At 46.5% G+C, this 20870-nt stretch overlaps 1 protein-coding gene across 1 annotated transcript in view; it reads right to left on the bottom strand.

Annotated features, from left to right (window-relative positions):
• Positions 1-20870, bottom strand: part of ITIH5 (inter-alpha-trypsin inhibitor heavy chain 5) — a 78192-nt gene that overhangs the window by 14566 nt on the left and 42756 nt on the right. Inside the window, exons 6-8 of the mRNA XM_019460532.2 lie at positions 19173-19342; positions 18359-18475; positions 226-394 (exon numbers count right to left, since the gene is read on the bottom strand). Of these exons, the coding sequence (XP_019316077.2) occupies positions 226-394; positions 18359-18475; positions 19173-19342 (456 nt within the window). The remainder of the gene's footprint in view (positions 1-225; positions 395-18358; positions 18476-19172; positions 19343-20870) is intronic.

Here is a 20870-nt window from a genome sequence, read left to right as displayed (position 1 = left end):
TCGAGTATTTCCCCCCTAACCTACTTGACCATCTTACTCCGGGCCTGGAAGATGAGAACTTACAGACTTGGTGTTCAGAGAAACGTAAGCTTCTGGGAAAGCGCTCACCTTTATCTCCTTTCCTGTGATCGGCTTTGGCTTTCAAATCCTTGTCTCTTGGCAGAAAATTAGCTACTCACTTATTATCACGTCGAAGCCAGCGTGGAAACAAGGACTCGCATTTACCTCCGCTGGGCGACATGTGGTGGATATACACTTTGCCGTCGCGGACGTTGTCGGGGGTAACTGACACCAGATGGTCTTTCCACACTTTGATGCGGTTGGAAAAGCCGATGATATTGAAATGATCCTGGGGTCGGAGGTCGTGGAGAATCGTGAACAGGGCATCCTTGGTCTGAACAAACACAGAAGCAAAACCAGTCACATCTGATCGCCCGGGTCCTCGCGTCTCCCGGCTCGGAAACCGCACGCCAGGAACAATCCCGGGGTTAAAATTAGGTGCCTAAGATGTGGAGGGACTTGGATAAATGTCAAGCAGCTTGGTCACCTAACTGGGAGAAACTGGCATCAACGTGTCACAATGTTCTACGAGACACAGATGTGTGTTTAACATGTGAAATGTCACACACTGCTGCGAGTCATGGTATGTCAGGCCTCCGTATTTTCACCGCGGCCGTTCTCTTGACCCGGAAGGTTCTTTTCCTCTGTCTTACGCCCATTTGTTACCTGACAGGCTCCTAGTCATTCTTCAAAGCCCAGCTAATGTGCTCTATCCTCCATCTGAAACATTTCCTCCTTCTTCCAAAGAGAACCGATCCTCTCTCTTCTAGGCTAGCGCTGCACTCAAAATACTCGTGGGGTGCGTAATTACCCAGTCGTGATTGTTTGCTTCGTATCTGTGTCCCTTACTGTCTTGTAAGCTCTTGGTAGGGAGGTCCCATTCATCTCCATATCACCCCGTGGGCGGGAGAGTTCCCAACACATGGCGGGGGGGGGGCATAGGTGGAAGTTCAGCAGAGACATGCATGCAGAAACATTTTATGAACCGTAAGACTAAAGGTATATATAGTTAATACCCTAAGAACTTAAAAGAGAATGCAAACATAGGGCCGCAGCGAGGTGAGAGGGCTTCATGGAGGAGGGGCAAGATGAGGGCAAAGGAAGTGGGTGGGCTGGAAGACTAGGAAGGGCATTCTGGAAAGCAGCGAGGACAAGTGAGCTGAATGAGTAAGTGGCAGAGAGAGGGAGAGGTGTGGAATACAAAATACTGTTGCCGATACAAACGAAGTCGGACAGACACCCCCCTTCATCTCTGGGACCCACAGAAAGAGAACACCGAGAAGGATGGGGTGTAGGACACACAGAGCTGACAGTGTTCGAGTAAAAATAAATCAGATAGTTACAATAACCAGATGTGGGTGGAGGGCCCTAAGTGTTGACACGGACGGTGTGAGGCAGGAAGCTGGCAGAGCTCAGACTCCTCACCCTTCCTTCCACGTAGAGCCAACGCCACCCCCAGCGTGCGCATCGGATGGCCCGGCAGTCTAGACCTCCGGGACGTCTGGAGGCCCACAGCTGCGCTGTGACGGGACAGCGGGCACTGTTGTCCCTGAGACAGCCCCGCCGGCCACCCGGCTGGAAGGCAGGCACCTGGACAAACTCGCACGCTCCCCAGAGCACGGAGCCGGCCGGGCGCCACAGGGCGCGGGTGTGGACAAGGGGCAGCTCCTGGGAACACCACGGCTTGTTCAGCAGCCAGCATCCTTAGGGATCCTTAAATAGTGCGCTGGAGACCTTGGCAGGGGCCCGCCCGGCTCCTCTGTGCCAATTCCCCTCCCCCGGCCCCTGATGGATACTCTGCTTTAGGAATAGTCGCTCCAGCCTCTTCCCCAGGTTTCTTGTGACCTTGTAAGGCCACAGCTGCAGCTCGCTTATCCTCACATGCACCCAGGGGAGGCGGGCCGGCGGGCTCGCACGGCCGGACGCCTTTCCAGTTGCCCGGGGACCGGCCGGACGGCCTCCCGCCCCTCGTCCCGGGAGGCCCGGATGGAAGCCGCCACCGTCCTCTGCAGCCAGCTCCTTCCGTTAACTCTTTGCGGCCGCGGCCCCCCTCCCCGTGTGGCCAATGACCCCGGGAGCTCTGCATTCTTGGAGGGCTTGAAAGGCAGGAGGAAGGGGAGCGTCCAGAAAGAAGAGTGAGCGAGAGTGGACTTCAGCTGACATTTCTGCACGCTCTGTTTACGAGCCGAACGTGAACACAAACCTTGTCAGACCTTCCAAGAGTACAGTCCAGAGAACTAAGCACATTCCAGGAAGATCAGAGGAGGCCCAGACCGGCACAGAATGCGCAGTCCAAGCTTGCTTGAAGGCCTGAACTCCCCCGAAGGCAAAGCTGTGTCACGTGAGGGGCTGGCCTAAAACCCTTAAGAGACTGGAAGGTGACAAGGAAGACGAACTGTAGACGCTTCCAGTGCAGGTGGGCAGATGACGACGGTTCCCACCGGCGCCCCGGCGCCCTTGCCAACTAGTGTGACCGACGGGAGAAGACACTGATATCCCAGCCTGCCGTGTTCCTTGGCCTTCTTCCCTGTCCCCAAAGCTCCACTCGGTGCCCTTGTGCCCTAGAGAGAAGCCTGTCTGCTCGAGACCAGTCACTCCAAACACAGCGCTGGGAGTGACGATGCCCTCACTGAACAGGTGACCACGGGACACCATGCAAATGTCTTCCCCGGAGACATTTAAAATAAGCACATACGACGTGTGCACAGAGTTTCTGTGGAGGTTAACACAATCGGTGGCTGGGTCTGGTTAGCGAGGGAGGCTAACTGTCCGACACTGGACAGTTACACTGAGGCTCTGGGGTCCCGAGAACACTTCCGGGAAGCCACCATCGTCCACGTTTACTTTCTGGGACAAGGACAGGGCTTCTCTGCGAAGACGGGTTCAGGTCACTGTATCCAGCCACCAGGTGGTGAGCCTGCTGGGGAGGAATCAGGAAGTCTTGGGGAGAGGGGGCGGTTGGGAAGAGGCAGGAAAACCATACCCCTTGCGGAGGGAAAGAAACATAAGGAACAGCGGGGGATCTGGCTGCGGAAGAAAGCAGAGTTCTTAAAGAGGCCAGCCTGCAGCAGAGACAGCGGGCCAGCTCTGGGGCCGCGAATCAGTTCCTAGAGGCCCCAGCCCACGGACGACAGGCACCCGCACAGTCCCTGCAGACGCCGCTCTGCAAACGTCACCAGAACATTCCAGAGGGCTTTCGGACTGAAGAGAGATGAAAGGTGCACAGATACAACTAATAAAATAAAAGGATGTCTCTCTTACTGTCCAGGCAGTGAAGAAGTACCTTGGCCGGCAAGGTTATTAACGATGGCTTTGTATAATCCTAGCTATCTGGAACCACGATGGATGGGGACTGCTCTCCGCTTGAGCCTGTTTTATGGGGATGAATTCCTCTTCTTACACACTCTCCTTGGGTTAAAAGAAGGAAGACATATTTCCCTTGGAAACAATGCCTTAGAAGTTAATTCCAGCTCTGCCGTAGGGTTACCATTAAGTCTTTTAGTCCCTGTCCTTAAAGTTAAGTACCTTCGGGAACAAGGTGGATATAAATAACTACAAATAAAACTCTCTGCTTCAGATTCTCCATTCATTCAGTGTGGTTGGCTACGGTCCCCCTGTTCTAGTGGATCTTCAGGAAGGAAGCGATGACGGTACCCTCTGATGGCGTCTGTCGAACGGGCAGGACTGGGTCCCTGGAGTTCGAGCACGCCGCCCCTCGGGAGGGGAGTGTCCAGGAGGCAGCTCTGCCCTGTGCACGTCAGGCCCTGTATTAAGCCAGGGCCAGCGATGGGAACGTCCTCTCCCCCTTCCCTACGAAACGGAACCCTAGCAGCTGCAGGTGCTCGGCAGAACCCTCGAGGGGGTGAGCGTCCGCCGGGCTAACTAACTACCGTGCCAAGAATGACCGTTCAGCATTTCACAAGCAGGGAAGCATCGTATGGTGAGACCCTCAGAGTGAAATGTCAGTGAGGCCGTGACAAACACAGCTGCCTGCCCCCTCCCAGCTACCACTGCCATCAGGGTTCCCGACGATGCCGCTTCTCTCAAATATTTCTGGGTCTGTGCCAGACCACACTCGACAGGAACTAGCGGACACAAACGGCTTTTGTACCACAAAGTCTGGGTTGTTGGGCGTAAGACGAGGGGAGCCATGACATCATGGGCGAAATCCAAGTTCAAGGGTGTTAGATATTAGCCCTTGTATGTTTCCAGCAGAATGGTCACACTGTTCTCCTCAGCAGTGCCCTCACTTCCTCATACTGAGAAGTTTACCAAGACGTCAGCGTTCTTTCATTTTTCCACGTGGTCCTTTTCAATGAACCCAAGAGAAAAATCGCCTCCGATGAACAGCTTAAAATAATCCCGCAAAGAAGCGTAAGCCCGCCTCACGTCTGAGTTGGGCCCCGAACAAAAATCAAGAACAGACACGCACCAGGGCAACAGCCCTGTTTCTGAAAGAGAGTCCCCGGAAGTGGACGACGTCCACTATAAACTGAGGCCGTGTGTCCGTCCGCCTTCTCCCTTCCCCAGGGGGGTCCATACAGGTAACGGGGGAGAAGGAGCAAAGCCAATTTATACTGTGCTCCTGTTAGCCTGCAGTCCTTCTTGACGCCAGCAGGGGGACGGCCTCATTGCCCACGGCGTCCCCTGGCAGTCCGTCCCCACAGTCATTCTACCATTCTACGCAAAAAAGTCTGTGACTCCAGCAACGTCTGCAACACCAGATCCCCACCGCAGCATTAAAGCGCGTGTCCGGGCCCGAAACGGGGGGAATGGATACGTCCGCCCTCCCAGAATCTCTGTGCTCACGCCACAGGCTTCCACGCAGGACGCTGTCCCAAGTCTCCCTGGAGTCACGGTCACGGTTCAAGACCGCAGCAGCCCCAACGTGCCAACAGATGCTGCAGTCCATGGGGATCAGCTATGCTTCAGCGGGACCATTTCAAGACCGTGGTATTTCAAGATGACGAGAACTTAATCCACAAGAGGCAACAGAACCTTATATTTTTACACACTGCAAGTCTTCCAATAATTTAAAGGAAAGTTTTGAAATCTTATTGTGACTGACCCACCAAATTATCAGATTTTTTTAAAATCCCAACTTCAGGAGCAAGGCAATAAATGGGGTGAGAGAGACTGTTTCTTCACAACATAATTCATGCTTATATCACTGTTACATTTAAAACCAAAAATCTAGCCACAGACTGGTTTCAGAGAAGAAACCAAAACATTAAAAAACAACATTACCCCACTGACTACGGTTAAGGCGCCTCAAGAGGTTCTGTATGCTCATAAAGGAAATCCGTGATAACACGATGCCTCTTGCCGCCTCTCTGCCACAGGATTTCCTAAAACGAACCTCATTAGATAATTTACATTTTAAAATTATAAACTGTAATACAAGAACCAGAGGGTCGAAAAAAAGTGTCTCTCAGATTTGAGGAATCTTGTTGAAAGAAACTAAAACTATTTTTCTATTGGCTGAAATATTCTTTATGGAAAGAGCAGAAACTAAGAAGTCTGCTTTATATAAATGGAAAACTTGGAATAGAAGTCATCACGCCTTCTAGTGCTTGAAACAACAGATGTTGGTGAGGATGCAGAGAAAGGGGAACCCTTTGGTGCTGTTGGTGGGAACGCAAACTGGCACAGCGGCCCTGGAGAAGAGTATGGAAGTTCCGCAAAAAATTAAAAATAGAGCTACTCTAGGATCCAGCAATTGTACTAGTAGGTATTTACCCAAAGGACACAAAAATGCTGATTCGAAGGGGCACAGGCACCCCCGTGTTTACAGCAGTGCCATCAACAATAGCCAAATTATGGAAAGAGCCCAAATGTCCATCATCTAACGAATGGATAAAGAAGATGGGGTTTATACACAATGGAATTTTACTCGGCAACCAAAAAGAATGAATACCTGCCATTTGCAACAACGTGGACGGAACTAGAGGTATTATGCTAAGCGAAATTAGTTAGTCAGAGAAAGATAAGTATCATATGATTTCACTCATATGTGGAATTTAAGAAACGACACAGATGAACATAGGGGAAGGGAAGGAAAAATAAGATAAAAACAGAGAGGGAGACAAACCATAAGAGACTCTTAAATACAGAGAACAAATGAAGGGTTGCTGGAGGGGGCGCTGGGTTGGGGGATGGCTAAACGGGTGATGGGCATTAAGGAGGGCACTTGTTGGCATGAACACTGGATGTTATATGTAAGTGATGAATCATTAAATTCTATTCCTGAAACCATTACTATACTATATGTTAACTAGCTTGGATTAAAAAAAAATTTTTTTTTTAATGTTTTATTTATTTTTGAAAGAGAGAGAGAGACAGAGTGCAAGCGGGGAAAGGGCAGAGAGAGAGGGAGACACAGAATCCGAAGCAGGCTCCAGGCTCCGAGCTGACAGCACAGAGCCCGAGGCGGGGCTCGAACTCACGAACCGTGAGATCATGACCTGAGCTGAAGTCGACGCTTAACCGACTGAGCCACCCAGGCGCCCCTAACTAGCTTGGATTTAAATAAAAAAAAATTTTTTAAGTTCAGTAAATGCTAAATACGAACTTGAAATTTCACCTAGAAGCAAATGTGGAAAACATTATTTCTTTGGTCTCTACGATGTAATGCTCATGCTAGAACGAAGAGAATATTTGAATTAAGCAAAAGCATAAGGTTCCTATATTTAAAAATGTATTGTGTTATGCTATATAATCTCCTTTACTGCTTGACTTCTCACTTCAAATGCTCTTTCAATGCAGTATTGCACTAGACTCCGTTAGATTACCTAATTACTTCTGTGTTTACCCAAGCTGTATAAAACTATAAGATTGTGGTTATTTCATAGGTAGAGAAAGGCCCCTTTTTGGCCTAAATATCATTATTACTTCAGGCCTGGATCTAAGAGAAAATGATTGCTAAACACCAAATTCTGTCTAAATTCAGCCTTAACCAAAAAAAAAAAAAAAAAAAAAAAATCTGAATAGGTTTAGATATTAGAACATCTTTGTGATGTAAACATAACTACACTTCCCAAGTCTTTCGTGTTTGAATAACATTAATCTAACTTGAGAAGCAAATGGTCTCTCATGTTAATGCTCTGGCTAATGTTAAGATTCATCACCTAATGTTTTGACTCTTTTTGACAAATCTAGGAAACATTTGCCTAATAATGTCATTGTACATTCTTCTAAAAAGGCTCCCTGCCAACAGCATTAACATCTTTGATTCTGTAGACATTAATCACATCCATTTTTCACGCTCGATGTGTAAACAACTAACTCAAGACTCAAAACAGATTATGTGTTCGCTCCTCTTTGCGTGGTGGATACTCGTCGGGATTTGTTCTCGTTGTCGATCCCTCACTCTGGCCAAGGATGGAGCTGAACCACTTCTATCTGTAGGCTCCTGCTCTAACAGGAAGTAAGAGCTACTGACCATGAGATGTCCACCTCCATTTACACGTCTCCTTTGTAACTGGTGTCCTTCCATCCATGTTCTGACACACCTACCGACTGCCCTGAGTGAGTTCTTCGTCCCCAGGGCCTGGTCTAACTTCTTAAGTTTGCACTCCCCAACTGCGTATCTGGATTCTGGAGCCCTGTTTCGTTCTACAGAATCTCGTGGTGTCTGACTCACTGAGTGCCCTTTGACCCAGTCAGCTCTCTCCTGACGTGTCGGTTCTCATGCCCGTCGCCGGGGCATAGGCCCACCCTGTGCCACCTGCTATAAACCTCCAGGGATGTGCCTTGACGAGCATTTAAGAACCGAAAGGTTGGAGAGGCTGCGAAAAAGCCATGCTAAATATGGAATAGTGGAACGGCTAGCAAGTAACCACAACACAGCAGCACGTGTAGACGGTACGTACAAGAAGATATTCGGAGGAAGTGGAGTCACCCCCCCCCCTCCGCAGGCAGGGGCAGTGATGACGTCCCTGTGTCTCTTTCATCTTCCCACACCCTTGAAGACAGCGTGAGACTGCAAAGCGAGATTCTGGTCGCAGGAAGGAATAGGTGAACTTCGCTGTCGGGGGTTGGGGAGGATCTTCGCTTTTCTTCTGAGTTTTGGTAACACTTATTCTTATTTGCAGAAGGAGACTGATTCTGGAGAGTTAGAGGGTCCAGAGCAGAGAAGGCAGGAGCTTCCTTCTGCCCCCTGCCCACTGCCGTCCTTCAAAGGAGCCAGCTTCACGCAACGGTCTCGGGCTCAAATCCCCACCTGCCTCCAAACGGCACGTTCGCTCTTGTCTCATGACTTTCTTCATGTTTTTCCTCAACCAGGAACTCACTCCCTCCCTTCCTGTCAAGAAAACTGCGTCCCACCTTCAAGGACTACACTTCCTAGGTCACCTCTGTCACTTATCTTTTGTTGACTACTTCAAGCCCTTGCCCTTCCCTAAAATTCTTTCCACTAAGCACTTGACGCGTTGGTTTGATTAACGTGGGATTGCTCCACATTTCTTTTCCCCAGCAGAATTCCCAGGTCCTTAATTAGAGGGACTTGAATGTGCTTCTCCAGCACACACGTTTGCTCTTGCCATTCATCACCCTCTGCTGGGCTCCTCTGGACCTTCCCACCCCACCGACTTGACTAACTTCTAGAAGACCTTAAGGCTCACTCGACTACCCCTGCTCCGAGAAGTCCATTACCCCCTTCTCCACTCCTAAAAAGACTTGACCGGCACCCGCTCTGTGCCATGACTGGACCACCGTATACCTCTGTCACAGGGAGCACTGTGCATACAACGCTCACGCGACTTTTCTTCTCCTCCGGACCTCCTGACAGAAAAGGTTCTGCCGTACTTATCTTTGTATCCCCTGTGCCTCGCACCTCTGCCACAGCACGTGATCAATGTCTGTTTCATTCTCTGAGGATCTGGAGTCTGCAGTGGAAGCCACGGTGGGACCCGGGGGCAGAGTCAGGCGTCCCGCAGGGGAGGGGGGAGCCCATGCTCTCTCGGGCAGGGGTGGCACTCCGGGACCTCACCCTGGCGCAGTTCCCCAGCCCGGGCGGGAAATCCCTGATAAGCATTTGTTATCTCATTTAGCTTGCATCTACAGGATTTATCTTGTTCCTTGTAGCAAAAGTTGCCTTTCGGGCCCCGTCTAGCCCTTTACGGACAGCCGGCTGATCCGACTGGAGAGACTTGAGTACACAAGTAGGACGCCAGCAAGGAGAGGCCAGGCTTTTTGGTGATACGAGGACCATGCTGTCAGATGCTGACCAGGAGGCCCACAACCTGAACAGATCATGCGGGAGAACTCACAGCTCTATACTGTTCATGTTTCCTTTGTAGGACAGCCACGTGGTGCCTTTATTCAGAGAGCCTCAAAACTCTTTAAATGTGACCTCATTTGGGTAAATCTTAAGTGCCTCCACAAAAAGGGTTTTAAATGGGTGCCTCTGATTTATTTAAAATTATCTATATTATCGTTGTTGAGGAGCAAAAAAAAAAAAAAAAAAAAGAAACAATCCCAAGTTTTCCTTGGTGCTAGGGGGAAAAATACTTTGCCCTCTGTCCATCATTTATTTCCTCATATTCTGAGTCAGAGTCACAAACACGTTTTCCCCACTGCCTTCTGTTCCCCGCCCGAAGTCCCAGATCTCTGTTTTGCAATGTGCTTCTGAAACACGCGTCTGCTGGTGGCCATGTCTGGGCGAGAGCAGCTCAGCAGATGAGAATAAATCCTACCAACCGGAATGATCTCTAGCCATGCCAGTCAGTCACCCCTGTAGACCAGGGGTCAGCAAAGGATGGCCTGGGGGCCAAACCCAGACTGGTGCCTGTTTTCTGATAAGCAAGGCTTCTCTGCGGATTGCCAATGGCCGCCTTTGTGCCACAAGAGCACAGCTGAGTAGTAAGATGGGGACCGCCGAGCCTGCAAAGCTTACGTACGATATTTACTATCCGTCGTCATAAAAAGTCTGTCGACCTTGGTTCCAGGAAACCAGAAAAGGGGAAGCTGGACATTTTTGTTATTAGCTGGACCCATGTTTTCAGATGCTTACAACAAGGTCTGCAAGAGTACCCAAACCTTCCATCATCCATTTGTATTCTGATGACAGCCATATAGTGCCTATCTCTGAGACCCTCCAAATTTGCTAGACATGATCTCATTTGGCCCGCTGGCATCTTTCCTCTCCAGAGCTCCTTCATTTGTTCAGGGAGCTCCAACCAGGTCACTGCTCCCTGAGGCCCTTCTGGGTTCTGCTAGCCTTGCCCACACTCTTCCCAGCCGCTCAGTGAACCTCAGGCCGCCCTTCCTTTGATCCCCATCACATAAAAGCTACTTTCGGGGTGCCTGGGTGGCTCCGTCAGTTGAGCATCTGACTCTTGGTTTCAGCTCAGGTCACGATCTCATGAATCGTGAGTTCGAGCCCTACATCACTGACAGCTTCAGAGCCTGCTTGGGATTCTGTATCTCCCTGTCTCTTTGCCTGTCCCCCGCTCGCTCGCTCTCTCTCAAAAATAAACATTTTTTTTAAAAAAAGCTAATTTCTCAGTATCTTTTTTTCCAGCATCTTCTCTTTCAAACTGTGACAGATTGACATGTTCTTGAAGAGGACGGCTGGAAGGAAGGTCACGACATCACTGGACCTCCCAGTCACAAACCTTCTCCTCTCTACACCCCCGCTGTCTCCATGCCCGCACTCGGCCTGTCCAGCCCCAATCCGAAACGGAAAGAAGTCTGCATCCCTGTACGTGCCCATGGTGTGCTTCGAGTTGAATAATAAATCACTCGTAGTTAATTCTGTGCAGCAGGGCAGAGCAGCTCCATTCGTGTTTCGTGGCGCCAGCTGCCGGCCGAAGCCTCCCAGGGCAGCTGGCATCCGTGTGCACTCACCCGCGACGGGCAGCGTTCCGCATCACGTCGCTTGGCGGTAAGAACAGGTAGAGCCTGGAAGCTGGAAAGGCGGTCCAGTGTTATGGTCCATGTCTAACGGCACAGTGAAGAATGATACGGGGCAGAGCTTCCGAGTGGGAGAGGCTGGGCTTGACGCTGAACTTCTCGACTTCTAACTTTCTGTATTTCAGCACAGTGAAGTCACCTCCCCGCCCCTCACCTTCTCATTTGCAAAAAGGGAATAACAACGTCTCTCTCATTGGATTGCTGAAAGAGTCGATGAAAAAAAATGTACGCAGACCACTTAAGAGTGCTTGGTATATACTAGTCACTCAGTGGTACCTACTGTGACTTAAAAGAGCACGCTGCATTTAATGTGCACGTGCTGGTATGCTTTTCAGCAAAAATCATTACCTACTATGTGGGAATATGTACTCTAATGGCCAAAAGTAGGATGGGTCCCGAATCCATGCAGACAGGCTATATGCACATAAAATGTCCACACAGCTCCTGGAAGCAAAATTCCAGACGTGACGACGAAACTGCTTTCCTGGAGCATGAAGGGAGCCAATGAATAAGGCACAAGCAACATTCACATTTCCCCTCATTTTAATTTGGCAGTTACAGAGAGGGAACATTATGCTTGTTCTTTACCCTCCAAAATCGTTTACTAAATGAACTGGTCAAAGAGGGGCGCCTGGGTGGCTCAGTCGGTTAAGCATCCGACTCTTGATCTCAGCTCAGGTCATGAGCTCCTGGTTCCTGGGATCGAGCTCCACGTCGAACTCTGTGCTGACAGCATGGAGCCTGCTTGGAATTCTCTCTCTCTTTCTCTCTCTCTCCCCCTCCCTCCCTGCCCTTCCCCTGCTCATTTATTCATTCTCTCTCTCTCTCTAAATAAATAGACTTTTTAAAAAATGGAGAAAGGAAGACAAACTTCCAAAAGCTACATGGAAATCCAGGGTTGGCACAGAATGGCACAGATTATGGGAAAGAGTCTGTAGAAAGTTATAGCAAGAAAGACATCTGGTAAATGATGCATCAGCCAACTGCTCGGTTGCCAGATAGAGTCCGTTAGCCAAGTTCCTAATTATGAAGGCGAAAGTAGATCCAGTTATATAGATTAGGGAAAGGAAAGACAGGAACATGTAAATCTTGGTCAAGGAAAAATGAATTTCATGGAAATACATTCCCCTTAATGTTCCCGAGGACCTGTATGTTTGCTAGTTCCAGTGCTTTATGCATGAAATTCGTAACGAGAAAGAGGTCTATGCTGATCACATTTTCTGAGGCTCTTGTGAGCTCTTCTTCCCACGAAGAGGTTTTATAAGTTGAAACGGAGAGGCGGAACTCTCGCCTACCCTAACACCAGACCTGTCTCTCGACAGATTCACCAGTCAAAGCACACGGGATAGAAAACAGAGCCAAGTCCGGTGCCAGCAGCCTGGGGGAGGCTCCGTAGCTGTTCCCCAGCCAGTTAGGTCCTGGCCTCCAGACTCGCATCCCCACTGGGATGACGACCAGAACCAGAAAGTGCCAGGTGCGCACGGCTACGTGCACTTCCCAGGCACTGACGAGCCCGTTAGCGAGAATACATTTCAAGGTCAGATGATCCTACGATTTCTATACATCAACTGTTCAAATGACAATGATTAAATACCAACTCTGTGTCTTTATTGTGATGAGTCACGTGAAATACTTCAGGCCCATCAAAGATGAGGGGAGCCAAGAACCTCCAGCCTTACAGTGACTGATTCTTCACAGGATCCAAGTGGACCTGTGACAAATGTCTGACGTTGCCAAGCCTGTTGACACATCACAAAAGCCCCGTGCTTGGAATAATTTTCCTCTTCACCAGTGGACATGATATTGTGTTCGAGACTCTGCAAACAGGCATCTAAGCTTTCACTCACTGCTGTGGCCTTTGAGAGCTGCTAAAATAGCCAGCAGTTTTCGAAACACTCCGAGGCGGCAATGGGCTTTAGGAATTGTCTAGAAGCTTCTGACATGTGTTTGGCTGGTCTAGGGTGGTTCTCCTGGAAAGAGGCCACGCTGGAGCTCAGAAGCCAGCAGAGCACATGCCAGATTTTCAGTGCCCAGAAGTGATGGAATTTTAATATCCAGGAATGAGGGAGGAGGGGAGGCTGGCTCCCCGTGTGACGTCCACACTGCTCTTGCAACAGTGTGCGGACATCCCTCCTGCTGCGACACGGGTCCTGAAATGTCAACCTGCGCTCACCTTGCAGCCACGTGCCCTTCCACTGTTGCACGTGAGAGCGATGCCCAAGCACACGGCTAACCTGCACCAGGACACCGCACCATCGTGGTGGGGTTCACGGGCTGAGAGTCAGACCTGGCTTTGGAGCCCGGCCCCGCCACGTACTAGCTGAGTTATCTCCCATTGCAAAGCCTCGGTTTCTCCATCATTAAAATGGGGATGACAGCCAAATTCTTATAAAGATTAAACATCCTCTTATCCAATAATTCACGTAATACCTTTAGCATAATGCTCTGCATGTCGAAAATGCTCCGTGCTCTATTTTAGAAGTGCCCAAATTATTTTATCGCTCATGGTAAGTCTAGGAGACCCTGACTTAGTTCATTAGTTTTCTCTGAACGATTTGGGGCAGGATTTGTCTTTCTGGGGGTTATTTAGTTAGGAGGTTCTTGATCGTTCTCCCATCAGAAGTGGAAGAAGACACTGCGCCCAGGAACGGACTGGGTTTGAGGTTAAACCCTGATGTGACTCAAGCAGCTAAAGACAGGAGTCCTTCAAGCTACCGGGGCTTTGGGGTAACCGATGACCTTTGTCAATACTGGCCACGCATTTTACCATTTTGGCGTTCCTTAATATTTACTGGGACATAACTTAAATATTATAATTGTGCTGAATTCTACCAATGCATACTACGGATGCTGTCACTGTAAGTAATTTACGTTATTTTGAAAACATGAAGATAAAAACAGCATTTTGTAATTTGCATTTTCTTAGTTACTAGCACACTGGGCTCTTTTTTCATACTCTTACTGAATCTTATTTCTTTTCTGAAAACCGTTTCATCTTCTCTGCCCATGTCTCATGTAGGATGAATATTAACCGATCTGGAATAGCTCTGCTATATTAAAGGCAAACTTCTCTTTGCCGCATATGTTTTCCCAGCCTTCTGCTCGCTTTCATTCTATTTCCACGGAAAACAAAAGTTTAACATTTTTATATAGCTAAAGTGATTGGCTTTTTCCTTTTGTAATTATTCCCATTGCTTTTAGGCTTAGAAGGTCTTTCCCAATTTCAGAACTCGTTCAATATGCGCCCATATTTCCTTACTTATTTTTGGGTGTGGTTCATTGGTTGGTCTTCGCTGCTTAATCCGTTTGGAATTCTTACTTGGGCAACAGTCATAAATATTAATAAACTGGTAGGGCCTTTCTAGAAAATGTGTTTTTAATATCTGTACAAGCCACAAATTAGTTAGTATTCCTTACCCCATTAATTCCACTTCTAAGAATCTAGATTACTTAAGAAAACGATTGGCACGTGGTCAAGGATTTCTACAAGAAGACAGTCAGTCATCCCAGGGCTGTTTACAATGGCTTAAAAGTGGAAATAACTCAAAAATCTCTCACGGGTGGTGTGAGTGAGTAAATGTCTTCAGCTGCACCCTCCAACACGGTGACCACTAGTCACACGTGCCTACTTATATTTCAATGTATTAAAATTCAATAAGATAAAAAAATGCAGCTGCTCAAGTTGCATTAGTCACATTTCAAGTGGCAATAGCCACGTGTGGCTAGTGGCTACCACACTGGAGACAGCACAGGTACAGAACATTCCCATTCTCATAGAAGTTTCTATTGAGCAGTGCTGCCATTAAAGTCAGCTTTTTATGGAATAGCTAATAGTATCAGATGTATCCCTAATATGAGGGTAAGTAAAAATACCAAAATACAAAAAATTTGGTGGGAACACAGATTTGGAGGGGTTGCAGTAATTTTTTTATTTAAGATTTTTAAGTTTATTTGCGAGAGAGCACAGCGGGGCAGGGGCAGAGAGGGGGAGAGAGGGAGAATCCCAAACTCTCAAGCGCAGAGCCCGATGTGGGGATCGAATTCATGACCCGTGAGATCGTGACCTGAGCCAGAATCAAGAGTGGAACGCTAAACTGACTAAGCCACCCAGGAATTTTAATTACCAACATCTTCGTCAAGTTATATATTTTTCCCCCAGAGGAAACCCAAACCCCGGCCTCATGAAGGTCATTGTGTTAAAGAAGAAATAATTAAGAAAAATGAAGATTTATGGGTGCATAGGAAGTTGACGACATACACAGGGAAACCTAGTTCATGGCACCTACTCAGTAACTTAACTGTTAATTTTTCCCAGATCGAAATGGGACTTCCCAGACTGGGTCAAATACAAGATGTAATTAACACTATATTCTGTGGCCAACAGCGGTCCCCAAAGAAGCCATGATTATCCATCTGTCAGCACCTGTATTCCAGCCAAAAAGTCACAAAAACAACAATGGCACTTAAGAACCTGGAGTACATAAAGAATATTCAGTAAATATGGAAAGGCTGTGAGGCCTATCAAACACCTCTCAAAAATCAGCCAGTACCGAAGAACATTTCACGTACGTGTGATTAATCACTTTGGGAAATACTGCCTGTAGAGAAAACCTACAGCAAATCTGTACCCAACTCTCCCACTGAAAACAACTAAAAAAAGCAAACTACAAAATGAAAAAAATTTTAAACCAAAACGGTATCGAAACAGTGAGAAAAAATGATCTGCGAAAAGATGAAAATTTCAAGAGGTGGGCTCAGCATTTGGGATCACTTTTATCTAAGGGATGTCTGTCAAGGCCAAAGAAGTATCTGAGAGGCTGAGCATCATGTTAGCTGCTTAGAGGGTCAGAAGTCAAAGTCCAGAGCCCACCAGGGATAGGTGCTCAGGGAAAACCTCCATATTTTGTACCAAACAGAAATAAATCAGTCTTGAGAGGACTGTGAGCCATCTGGGCCACCCAGGAAAACCCCAGGCCCTGAAAACGGACTAAAACAATCCCAGATTTAATCCCCCAGCTACCTTACAGAAACGCCCCAAACTTTCTCTAGCAGAAAAGATCATCATCCGAGGCTTTAAACTATTTCTACAAACAAATGTTTAAAATGATGTTCGTCATGCAATCAAAAATGACCAGTCACACAAGAAGAGAAGAGAAACAGTAAGAACAGCTCCTCCAGGCCTCAAGTTTGGGATTATCAGACACGGACTTTAAAATAAGTATGTTTATGGTACTTGAAAAAATCAAAAATGTTATTACAAACTTTGCAAAATAACTGAACATTCTAAAAAGTGGCAGATTGGAAAAAGAACCAAATGGAAATTCTAGAACTAAAAAACGCAATAACTGAAATAACAGGACAGACGAGTTTAACAGCATACTGGACATAACTGAAAAGAGAATTTGTAAACTTGAATAGCTTTGGAATGAAGTATGGAAAGGCAAAAGTTGGAATAAATAGAAGAGATCATGGGAAGCAGAATATGGAGTGATTTTCTAACACTGGAATCCTAGAAGGAAAAGGAAAAGTGACCCAAAGCAATTCCAGAAATAATGGCTGAGGATTGTTCCACGAATCCACAAATTCATGAAGTCCTAGGAACCTCAGGCAGGAAAAATAAGAAGTCTACATCTGAAATCATTATACTCAAACTACAGAAAACTTAAAGAGGAAAATCTTAAAAGCAGTTGGCAATAGAAGATCACCTTTAGGGGAATAACAGTTAGTAAGACTCCTGACTTTTCAACAACAACAATGAAAGCCAGGAGACAATGGGATCGATCTCCCAGGGACTGAAAGAAAATCACTACCAACCTACAATTCCATTCCTTTCAAAATATCCTTAAATACTGAGAGTGCAAAAGATAATTTTCAGACAAACAAAAACTAAGAGAATTCTTTACTGGCAGACCCACATTTAAGAAGATACCACGGAGTGTTCTTCAAGCAAAAGGAAAGTTAATCCCAGATGGAAGGTCAAAGATGCAAAAGGAAGGAAAAGCAATCACGTGGAAGAGGCAGCAGGTTGAATTCTGGACAAGAATGGGGCGTTGAAGAACTATCCAGAACCGATTTACAGGGTGAAGTTATCTTGCCCCTATACTAGTTGAAATTATATCTGGCAATCTTCTGAAAGAAAAAGAGTTCAACCCTATTTTTGCATGGAATCTCTTTTTTACTATTTTGGAGTGGAGAAAAATCAGATGCCATGAAGAAAAAAAAATCAACAGATTTTACTACATGACTTTTTAAACGCAGATGGCCAAAGAAACAACTTACAAAGTCGTAACTGAGAGAAAATATTTACAACAGCTGATCAGCTAAGATCAGGTTCCACTGCATGTGGAGTGGGATCTAGAGGTGGCAAGAGGTGAAGCAGAGGATTCTTTTGAGGTCTGAGGTACTATTTCACTCATTAAACCACATATTTTTAATTGCTAAAAACAGATCATGAATTAAGAAAGAAAAGCTAAGCGAACTAAGTGCTTGATGAATGTCGAGTTATTATTGGCTCTGGCAGCCAGTAGCTTTTTGTTTTCTGTTATGGGAGTTGACACTAGATTATAAATGCAAGTTTCTGATATTTATGACACCAGAGCAACATGAGGAATAGCCTTTTCCAGTGGGTGAAAAAGAACAATTGAATACTTGTATTTTTAGTATAATTTATAAATTTATAAAATTTATAATATTTAATATTTCATGTACCTTAATGTCCCTCCTATCCCTAGAACTTTAACATTCATCCTCAACACTATAAGAATATCGCTCCTGGGGCACCTGGGTGGCTCAGTCAGTTAAGCATCCAACGCTTGATTTCAGCTCAGGTCATGATCTCGCCGTTTCACGGGTTTGAGCCCCACATCGGGCTCTGTGCTGAGAGTGCGAAGCCTGCTTGGGATTCTCCCCCTCTCTCTGCCCTTCCCCACTTGCATGGTCTCTGTCTCTCTCGAAATAAATAAATAAACTTAAGAAAAACATAGTATCACTCCCGAATCACTGAGACAGAAGTCCTTTGTTCTGAGGATAGGTCAAGGGGGCCGCCAAGGACTCTATTCTATTGCTCTTCAAAGGACATCACTACCGGACAGAACGACTCCGTCGACGATGGTGCTGTGAATTCCTGTCCTGCTCACATTATATACTCTGCCAGTTCCCTTTATTTCAAAGTATTTCTATAGCATATGTCTGCTCTCTTAAAATTGCCATCCTGAAAGGATAACGTCAACGGCTTAACTGAAGCAGTTCGGGAATGTTCTCTGTAGGCAAGAAGAGCTGGATGGCAGAGCGGATATTTGGCATCCCCTGCGCTTTATTCACAGAGAACGTCATGGCTCCAGGCACAGGTGAGAAAGCCCAAAACTGGCGGCTGGCGGCCACTCACCTGCCGGAGTTTGGTTCCCACCATGGAGGCACTGCTGTCCAGCACAAATACCACGTTCTTGGGTAAAGGAGGCAGGTCTTTGGGGGCAAAGTAGTGCACAAAATAGCCATTTAAAACCTGGTGGAGGGAAGAGAAGGTCGAGATGGTAGTACCCAGAACGGGCAGGCAGACGAGCTAAAACGGCCAGGCTCCATAACTTCTAAAAGTCAGAGCATGAAACAGCTTCCACACCCCCAGCAAAAGTATCTACTGACCCCTCCGGGAGACCCAACTGCCGATTTAATCTGCATACGGTTAATATCAGCCCTTAGAAACTTCCCGACTATGCTGACTAGCTCAATTTCTATTACCCACCCCCTTATGACCCCTGGCCCCTTGGAATTCCTGCTTCCTTCAGTATCTGGTTTTTACAAGTTGAGACGTCAAAGTTGTCTGCATTCTGGATGCGTGCAAATACATTTTAATATTCCCGCCCTGTCTCTGGAGCAATAAAACCTAAAGGGAAATGAGCCATTGCACCAGGCTCTCAATTAAAATTGAAGACGAACTAAAATTCTAACTTCATCTAAAACACGGCAGGGAAAATTATATTACAGATTTCATTTGCTCTCCAGATTACTGAAGCAGGAAATAGATAGCCTCAGCCTCCAGGAAGGGAACACCCTAGTCCCCTTGGAGACCTATTCTAGGGTAAAACAAATTTCTAAGAACCAGAGAGTTCTCCCTCCCTTAGGTAAGAACTGGAATCCCTCGTCCTGAGTCTAACGACAAGTATCAAGCAACTGACAGGAAATGGTAACGATGAACCCATTACCTGGATGTCCCCAATGCTCTGCTCCCTGTTGACATCATACCTAACGATGAAATCTCCCAAAATGCCATTCTGGGCAATCTTGGCTTGTTGTACCACGCTAGGCTTAAAAATGATTTTGGCAAAAGTGTCATTTTGGTTGATAACAGTGGAAGGAGGCAGCTCAGAATCACCTGCAAATAAGACACAAACATAATGAATAACTGAACCTACCAGTATCTTTCTGAAGAGAAGCTGGGCTGTTTTCAATAGACACAGAGGGTTAGAGTTTATTTTATTGCGAGGTTTACTTTCTATATGAACTTCACAGACTTCATACTGATAATATGTCACCGTGCAAGAGAGGTTAGATATGTCACCTCTATGCCTTCTTTTTCAACTTTTATGTGAACTGTGTAACATACGAAAGCAGGGAGAACAGTAAAATAAACCTCCGTGTACCCTTTATCCAACTTTAACAATTATCCACCTCGTACCAATTTTTTTTACCCGTTTTCACGAATCCCCTCACCATCTTTTGCTAGCATATTTTAAAACAAATCCCAGACATCATATTTCATCTGTAGCTACTTCGGTATGCATCTCTCATCACAAGTAACCAAACCAATGTTCAGTGCCGTATCATCCTGAAATACTCTGTCTGTATTGAAGTTTTTGTGATTCTCTAGAACGTGTCTTGGTAGGGCTGAGTTGTTTGAATCCAGATCAAAAACAGACCACACATCACACTGGGTTTATGTTTCTTAAGTCTTTTTTAATCTACAAATATCCCCTCCCCCTGCCTTTCTTCGAATGCTACGTAACTGCGTTGTGAAACACTCGTCATCTGTCTTATGGAATTTCTCACATTCTGCATTTCGTGATTATTTGCTTGTCTTGTCTTTTAACTTGCTCCTCGATTCCCCTAGTTTCCAGCCTTAGCTCGCATTCTAACATCTGGGGGAGCTAGAAAAAATACCAATATCCAGGCCAAGAGCTCATTTAATTGGTCTGGGACACAGCCTAGGCATCAAGACTTTAAAATTCCCCATGTGAGTCTGACGCGCAGTCAAGGTTGAGAACCCCAGCTCCATCCTCCGTATTGTCCTGTGTTCCGGTAGGAAAGTTAGAGGCTTGGTTAGGCTCAGGTCAGGACTGCTGACAAGAACACTTCACAGGTGATGCTGAGTACTTACCGCTTTTTCAAATCAGAAGTATACAGTATCTACTTGTCTACCTTCAGTCGTAGTTAAGAAAGATGGTGGGCGCCCATATGGTCAATCGGACCCCCCATTATCAAGCTCCTCATCCATCTTTCACTTCATAGTTTTACCAGTCACTGACGAGGTTCGTCTGGGTCCGCTATTTAATCCGAGTTGCAAAAGGGCGGGGTCTAGTCCTGCCATGCCTTCCATATGGGAATCTTCCACAAAAAACACCTTTCTCACACCAATCTTTTAGCTGCCCTAACATACTGTGTGTCCAGAAAGTTTATGGCTCTTTTCAAAGAGCCAATGTTTTCCCCAGCATAAATCTTTACATATAAATTAGAATTACAGCAAGATACATAAATGGATTTTAAATGATTTATGAAAAATAACTGGGATGACAGATTAAGTACAGCCCATGTTTTACCCCTGACCTTCATTTTCTCTTAAAACAGAGAATTATTTTGCAGACTACTCACCTTTATAAATCCAAACACCACCATGTCTATGTGCT

The sequence above is a fragment of the Panthera pardus genome, unplaced genomic scaffold (genome assembly GCF_024362965.1).
Source record: "Panthera pardus isolate Hobbes unplaced genomic scaffold, ASM2436296v1 HiC_scaffold_6, whole genome shotgun sequence".
Lineage (NCBI taxonomy): Eukaryota > Metazoa > Chordata > Mammalia > Carnivora > Felidae > Panthera > Panthera pardus.
This window is presented reverse-complemented; position numbering and strand designations above follow the sequence as displayed.